Source organism: Mustela putorius, unplaced genomic scaffold (assembly GCF_011764305.1).
Source record: "Mustela putorius furo isolate JIRA1106 unplaced genomic scaffold, ASM1176430v1.1 tig00000238_pilon_pilon_pilon, whole genome shotgun sequence".
In the NCBI taxonomy this organism is placed as follows: Eukaryota; Metazoa; Chordata; class Mammalia; order Carnivora; family Mustelidae; genus Mustela; species Mustela putorius.
The window spans coordinates 621,589-629,650 of record NW_025421324.1 but is presented as its reverse complement, the minus strand read 5'-3'; the positions used below and the strand labels follow the sequence as shown (position 1 = coordinate 629,650).

Here is an 8,062-nt window from a genome sequence, read left to right as displayed (position 1 = left end):
GGCCCTTTTTGTCTAAACTTGGTTTCCTCCCCACTCACTCTAGCAAGTAGTCAGTTCTGATGTAATGGAATGCAGGAGTTCTTCAAAATCACTGTGCTATGCAAAACTCCACATGAAAAGCCACAGGATTTATGAGGAAAATGGAATTAGGAATGTAATACTCAGAAATGTTACCAGTGACACATGAAAAAGATAGAGAACTAGGATAAACCTAGCAGATTTTGACACATGTTAAATGGTTAAGGAAATACAAATACTGTAATGAAGACAATACTTTACTTTGAGAAGGACATGAAATTCGACTGTGAAAGTGGGTGGAAGGGCTATAGCTTATGAGCTTATGGTGAAGTGGTAAAAAGAGCTTTGTCTGAACTCAGAAAGTTGTGATTGAGGGTAGGAATCTGGTGGGTGTTAGGAGTGTGTGTGTGTGTGTGTGTGTGTGTTATATCCTAGGATGCTCACGCCCAACTTGATGCAGTTTTCTGTGTTTGGATTGCACAAAGGCAAAGGTGAAATCTGGTTATCCTCCAATTGTTTTGTAATGTATCAAACCAAGTGATATAACAGAAGGGACTGTATCCTCCATACCCTGTGTCCACAGTCTTCCACTCCCCTGAATCTTCTACCTCAATGTTTGAGGATTCCAAGGACTGATTCCAAGGACTCCACAGAATATCTCTTCTGTACACACTTCTGCCTGGGTCTTTCCATGGCACTTCTCAGTCATACCCTGTATCCCCAGCATCTATCTTTCCCTGACTCAGTCTCTTGTAAGAGTCATCTTTGTATATTGCTCTCAATTCCTCACCTTTATACTTATAACTAAGAATCCTATCCTACTGTTATATTGAAACTGGTTTTGCTAATGACTTCCATATTGCCTAATTGAATGAGCGTTGCAGTAGATAGAGTACTAATAGGGAACAGATGGCCCACTCAAATTAGAGTAATTTGAAAAACTTCTTAATTGAAGTATAATTGACATATAATATTATATTAGTTTGTATGTTGGGTGATGATTGGGAGGAGGCCAGTGGCAAGGTGGTTAAAGAATTCAGCTGAGGCAGAACAATGGAGATAGAAGTTTATTGACTACACAGCAAAGGAGATGTGGACAGGATAGCAGAGGACTGTCTGCAAGGATGTGGTGGATGGGGGCTTTTTATTTTTATTTTATTTTTTTTTAATTTATTTTTTATTTATTTTTAGCATAACAGTATTCATTATTTTTTCACCACACCCAGTGCTCCATGCAATCCGTGCCCTCTATATTACCCACCACCTGGTACCCCAACCTCCCCCCCCCCGCCCGCCACTTCAAACCCCACAGATTGTTTTTTAGAGTCCATAGTCTTTCATGGTGGATGGGGGCTTTTAAAAAAGGGGTTAAAATAAGTTGGTATGGCAATGTGTGGAATTCTCCCCTTTTTGGTAACTGTGCTTGATTGTAAATAGCTCATTGTTCAGTTAGGGTCTATGGATATTTTGAGGTCGGTGGCTTGGTGGGACTGTCTGTATTTAGCCAAGTAGTCACTGTCGGACCTTTCTCTTTTGCTCAACCCTGTTTACCTAAAAGCAGCCTCTACAAAGATCATTGTTAAAAACAGGTGAAAAGCACATGGCCCAATTCTGCCTTGTCTATAGATATAACATAGAACTGCTATCTAACTCATTCTGTTAAAAGAAAGATAATTTTTTGAATTTTAATGGCCTCAGTTTCTCAGTCCTGGTCTCTCATTCTGTGATTTCTAAGGGATATATATTTTGGTCACTCAGGTGACCAAAGGGGTTTTTCCTGTGTATTTGGTCTTCATCCATTGTTCCCAGCTCAAGGCCCCTAAAACCCTTAGAATTTCCTGTGGTAAGGGAGCTAAAGGTTGCTTTTGTTATGTTAATGAGGTGACTTTTGGGATGTCCTTCTGTAATCTGAGGATGGGCCCACATCTGGGGATGGGTGGGATGGGGGTGGTGGAAACTGGAGACTGAGTCAGCAAATGGCCAATGACTTAGTCAGTTATGACTGTGTAATGGAATCCCCACAAAAAATCCCTGGGTTCAGATCTCTTCCCAGCTGGTGAATGTAAGGGCCTATTCAGCCAGAGTGATTCCAAAAGGTTAAGCAATGACTTTGAATGACTTTGTTGTTTATACAGTAAAACTTAAACTGTCCCTGTCTCCCCCTCCCCCCAGGGGGCTTACTTAAAAACAAGTCCCCGAAACCAGTCGCAGGTAACAAAGCCCAAATACAAGGATGGGTCAGGCCAGGTGGAGGTATCTAATCAATGGGGGCACAAACTCTCTTCCTAGCTACCAAAGAGTATGGGCCCCATCCTTTGGGTGCTTTTTGGGCACCAATTCTGACCAAGGTGATAGGCTAGTTCAAATATCTACTAGGGTAAATTGTAATCCAATTGATTCAATTGGTCACTTATGTGTGACCTAGCATGACTGTGCAGCTTTCTCTGTGTGTTATAATTTCAGTGGCCACCTGTGCATAGCCAGGTCCAACCACATGGCCTTTGTCATTGTAAGGCAGAGAGAGGTCGCCTCTTTGCAAGAGATGGCCCTGGCTGGTCAGTCTGATTCTCAGTGCTTGGCATGAAATAAACCTTTGCTTGACCTTCACTTTTTATCAGTCTCGTTCCTTTGACTATGGACCCAACAGTGAACACATGTTAATATGAGGAGAGTGTTGTGCCTGGAGAGGGCACAGAAGCTCTGTGCCCTAATGATGTGAAACATTGGGGTTCAGGAGTGAATGGTCAAGAAAAAATTCTTGAGATGTCTTCGGTGCAAAAACGATTTTATTAAAGCATTGGGACAGGACATGTGCACAAAAAGAGCTGCACTGGGGTTGTAAGAAGTGGCTGATTATATGCTTTCAAGTTGGGAAGGGGTTGGGTATAGCATAAGTCTAAGGAATTTGGAAGCAAGGTTTCCAGGACCTTGAGGAGCTAGCTGTTGTTAGGAAAAGGTCATTTACTACGTTCTAGTAAAACTTTAGTCATGAGACCCTTCAGATGTGTATCAGTGGGCTATATGCTTGGAAGAAGATTGCTAACATACATCCTGGGGGGTAGAAAGAAAGGAAGTTTCCAAAGAGATTTTTATATGTTAAAGAAGACTTACAGGATCCTGAAAATCTAGGCTAATGTCAAGCCGAAGTTGTCTTTGCCTCTAACAAAGTATAACATCAATTCCTGGAGGAAGGTCACTGACCCCTCACGCCCCACCCCTGCCCCAACATGTCTCAAGTACTTGTCAATGGTCTGTAAGGTATAAGGAAGTTATTTTTTTCTTTTGCTTTTGTTGTTCACATCACGTAACACATACGTTTCACTGCTTCTCCTCCATCTGGCTATTTCTGACATAACTTTTTATAATAAACTGGAGATCTAGCTAAAAAAATGTTTCTCTGAGTTCTGTGAGCTGCCATAGCAAATTAATGGAACTTGAGAAAGAGGTCCTGGAAATCTCTGATCATAGCAAGTTTGTCAGAAGTACAGGTAACAACCTGGACTTGTGACTGCTTTCTGAAACCGAAGGAAGGGTCATTGTGATGTGGTTTTGTAATTATAGGTGATGTTCGGTGGGTTGGAGTCTGGAGCCAATGTCCAAGAAAGAATTCTTGAGCCATCTTTGGTGTAAAGTGGTGGTTTATTAAAGCACAGGGACAGGACCTGTGGTCAGAAAGAGCTGTTGCCTGGGCTTGTGAGGGATGCTTGATTATATACTATGGGGTTGGGAGAGGTAAGGAAAAAGGGAGATTTCTGAAAGAAATTTTATATACTTAAGAAGACTCAAAAAAAAATAAATACTGGAGGCTTTTCCCCTCTAGCAAGGCATTAACATTAAGATAGTTGGGAGATTCCTGGAAGAATGTCACATAGGTCTCAACCAAGAGTGGAGGGGGGGAGGTTGCAGGGTGTCCCCTTATGCTTTGTCTTCAGCCAGCATTCTGCTCTCCCATCATTTGGAATCTCCAGTCTATATCTGGTTGGGCAGGAGCACAGGCTGGACAGTCTAGGCCTTACAACTAGGCATCTGAAGCAGAGGGTAGGGTAAAGGCAGTCTTGTAGGACTGACCCCTTAACCTGTGAAATCTGATGCTGTTTCCCAGTAGTAGTGTTAGAATTGGGTCCAATTCTCAGACACACGGCTGTATGTATGTGTGTGTGTGCGTGTGTGTGTGTGTGTGTGTGTGTGTGATGAGGGGTAACTAATAGGGTTATCTAGAGTGACTCTATAGCATTTAAAATGTACTGTATTTTCTATTAGACAGAAAAATTGCTGCCAACTTTTAAATGGAATTTTCTTTTATTAATGGAGAAGTGATTTACAATTTCCTTTAGTTAAATATCATTCCTTTTTTTTTTTAATCATCTTAATTTCTGTTTTTAAAAGTTAGTAGTGAGTTTTAATAGAGAGAAGTGTGTTCTAACCTCACTCTGCAACTTCCCATTTGACCTTGGGCAAGTTTCTCAACTTTCTTACTTCATCTGCAAAATATATAAATAACAATTGTACTTGTTTCATAGGGTTGTTATGCAATTATATGAGTTAATATTTGTGAAATGTTTTGAACAGTGCCTGGCACTTAGTATACGCTGTACCAAATAGGTGAATTAATATGAATTGATATTCCTAACAATTGGGAGACATGCAATCTTTCTTAACCCAGGGCTGTTACACTCTAAAGCCTGTGCTCTTTCTGTAACAACAGTTATAGAACACTGCCATTTAAAGTTGGCTCACTTCCTGGACATGTTGTCGCCCAAACCAAGCACCTTCTGGAAGCCTACTCTCAGCTCCTGGGTCCGGAGGGCATACACCATGGGGTTAAAGGCTGGGGGCATGACACTGTGTAGCACATTGAAGAGAGCAGGGATGACAGGGAGCTTTCTTCCTGCCAGCTGGGTAACACAACAATAACAGCTGTGTAGAAAAAGAGAATGAGGATGAGATGGGAGCTGCAGGTACTCAGGGCCTTTGATGTTGCTTCAGCAGAGTTCAGCCTCAGCACGGAGCGAATAATCAAAGCATAGGAAGCAAACACCAGACCCATGTCACTTCCAACCATAACCCATGCCAAGACCAACTGGTAAAATCTGTTAATCGTGATGTCATCACAGGCCAGACTGGTGACCCCCAAATTAGAGCACAGGCAGTGGTCAATTTCATTCCTGGAGCAGTAGTGTCGCTGGGCAGCCAGTACAGGCACTGGGATGGTCAAGAGGCCATTCCTGAGCACCATGGACAGTGTGGCTTTGATCACAAAAGCCTCAGTGACTATGGAGGGGTACCGAAGTGGGTAGCAGATGGCTACATATCTATCGACAGCCATGCAGAGGAAGATGCCTGACTCCATGCCCATAAAAGAGTGGATGGCATAGATCTGAGCAAAGCACTCAGGAAGGCTGATGGCCTTGGCCTCAAACCATAGAATGGCCAGTATCTTGGGCATGATGGTGGTAGCCAGGCCAATGTCCACTATAGCCAAGATACCAAGGAGCCAGTACATGGGCTGGTGCAGAGAAGGCTCATGTTGGATGGTGATTAAGATGAGGATGTTGGCACCAAGAGCTAAGATGTAGAGCAGAGCCAGGGGCAGGGAGAGCCAGTGCTGCCACTCGTGAATGCCTGGGATCCCCATGAGGATGAACTCAGACACTTGGAAACTGGAGCTATTGTTTATGCTCAAGGTGGTTTCCATATTGTGGGATGTCTTCTCAGCATCTATCTATGAATAAAGGGGAAATAAGCATAGACTATGGTAAGCTCAGCTGAGGCTCAAAATTTGTGTAGATGTAGAAGATTTATCCTTTATAACTCAAGAAGTCCTTTTAAAGATAATGTATCCTCAACCCACTTGGACCCCTGAGAAAAGTTTGGATAAGAACAATAGAAGAGCCAAAATATATTCTAACATAAAAATTTTTAGCAGAATAAAAGTGAAGATTTATTGGCTTTGTTTTCTGGAAATTCTGGGTAGATGTGTGTGTGTGTGTGTGTGTGTGTGTGTGTGTGTGTAATGCAGACACATAGCAGAAGACTTGTACCTTATAAAGAACCCAAATTTAGAGGGCAGAGGTGTTTTCTCCATTGTTGGGGATCTTCACGAAGAAACCAAGCAACCACAGGGAGAACCTGACCATGTTTTTCTTTTAAACAATGCCTGTAGTTGACAAATGATATCTCCACAAAAATCAAGTAATTTAATCTTCACCCAGCAGGGGTTGGTATTTACACATAAGGATACAGAGGTTGAATGATTTGTCTAGATAAGAATCATTTCTGAAAACACTAATAAGTGAGAAAACTTGAGCAAAAATTAATCTCTGGCATCAAATCCTAGCTAAAAGGTTAATATCTGTAGGGATATCACTATTTCATCTTCCGATTATGAAAGTAATTTAAAGACATACATAAAGCTATATTTTACATTTTTTTTTTTTTTTTTAATTTTTTATAAACATATATTTTTATCCCCAGGGGTACAGGTCTGTGAATCACCAGGTTTACACACTTCACAGCAGTCATCAATTTTATTAGTAAAAGATTTAAGGAGAGAAAATTACCACCAGACTTCCCAACACTTTCAGAGTTTTGTATGGTATAGGTTTAAAGCAGTAGGCATTTATGACACACATTTAGACCGTTTCATTTAAGTGATTTTGCAGCTCATTATTGGTCCTTTATACACTCTGTCCTCCTCATTCTCACAGTCTCAGTTTTGTTCACTCTTGAACTATTGTAGACTATTTTCAAAAATTTGTATCAAAAAGCATACAGGCATTATGGTTTTGGAAAACCATTTGGAAATACCTGAGAATTCTTTTTTTTTTTTAACCTTTTTTTGTGAGTAATACCTTCCCTTGTCAAATATTTAGGTATCAATATTGCCTTTCCAAATCTCTATCTTTGCTTCATTGATGGCATTAAGTAGAAGAGAAGCCTCCATCCCTCACTGCCTCTGTGAAGAATGAATGACCATGCCTTTTATAATTATAATAAACATACAGTACTCATGAAACTGAAAAATAAAAATAAAAAATTAAACAGTAGCACTTTTAGAAAACAAAAAACAGAAGTTAAGAAAAGTAGCTATAAATCAAAATACCAACAAGCAAAGGTAATGGTTTATAACGTTTTAGAATATTTAATTTTCAGCACTTTTTTGCTGAAAGATAATGTTTTATAAAGTTTCATGTAAGTGGAATTCCTCATCCTGTTCTTTTTCTTAGAGCATGTAAATTTCTTTTTTTTAATTAAAGATTTATTTATTTACTTATTTATTTCACAGAGAGAGAGAGAGAGAGAGAGAGACCACAAGTAGGCAGAGAGGCAGGCAGAGAGAGAGGGGAAAGCTGAGCAGAGAGCCCGATGTGGGGCTTGATCCCAGGACCCTGAGACCATGACCTGATCTGAAGGCAGAGACTTAACCCACTGAGCTACCCAGGTGCCCATAGTACATATAAATTTCTTGGTACATATAAATTTTCTGATGCATTGGGAAGCTTTAGAAACAATTTTTTTCAGTGGCGACTAAATGATGTCATATGGCTTTTATGATATTTTCCCTAATTTTTATTTGGTTTTATTACAAATTTTAAAATGTATGTTATATATCTATATTTTATCTATCTATATATATTTGGATATATTTATATTGTATCTTACACAATTTTTAAATGTTTTGTTTCTAGGTCTTATAAGCTTAAGTAGAACTCTTTTATCAAGAATTTATTGGTTGTCTCCATGAAATTCTTGAATTTCTTAAATTTATATGAAAAAATTCATATACATTTATATTATTCTGAGGAGAGGAACTGTCCAGCTTTCATCAAATTCTCAAAATATTCTATTATTCAACCAAAACAAAGTTAAAAAAGACCATTCTTCACTGAGAATTTTGACCAGGACTCACTTCTCTATGACTTTTAATTTTTAATGGTAGACCTTCTGGTTTTGTGATGCAACTTACTTATATGGGATTAGTTTTTGTGTTAAAGAGAGGTATGTAAATAAAGTGGTTTTGCATAATTAAACAGTGGTTTCTACG

At 39.7% G+C, this 8,062-nt stretch overlaps 1 protein-coding gene across 1 annotated transcript; it reads right to left on the bottom strand.

Annotated features, from left to right (window-relative positions):
- Positions 1-4,751: 4,751 nt before the first annotated feature.
- On the bottom strand, positions 4,752-5,713 carry LOC123391545 (olfactory receptor 688-like). The gene is given in 2 exon segments (XM_045078272.1): positions 4,752-4,924; positions 4,927-5,713. Coding segments are annotated over 2 exon segments (960 nt in total).
- Between the last annotated feature and the right edge of the window lie 2,349 nt (positions 5,714-8,062).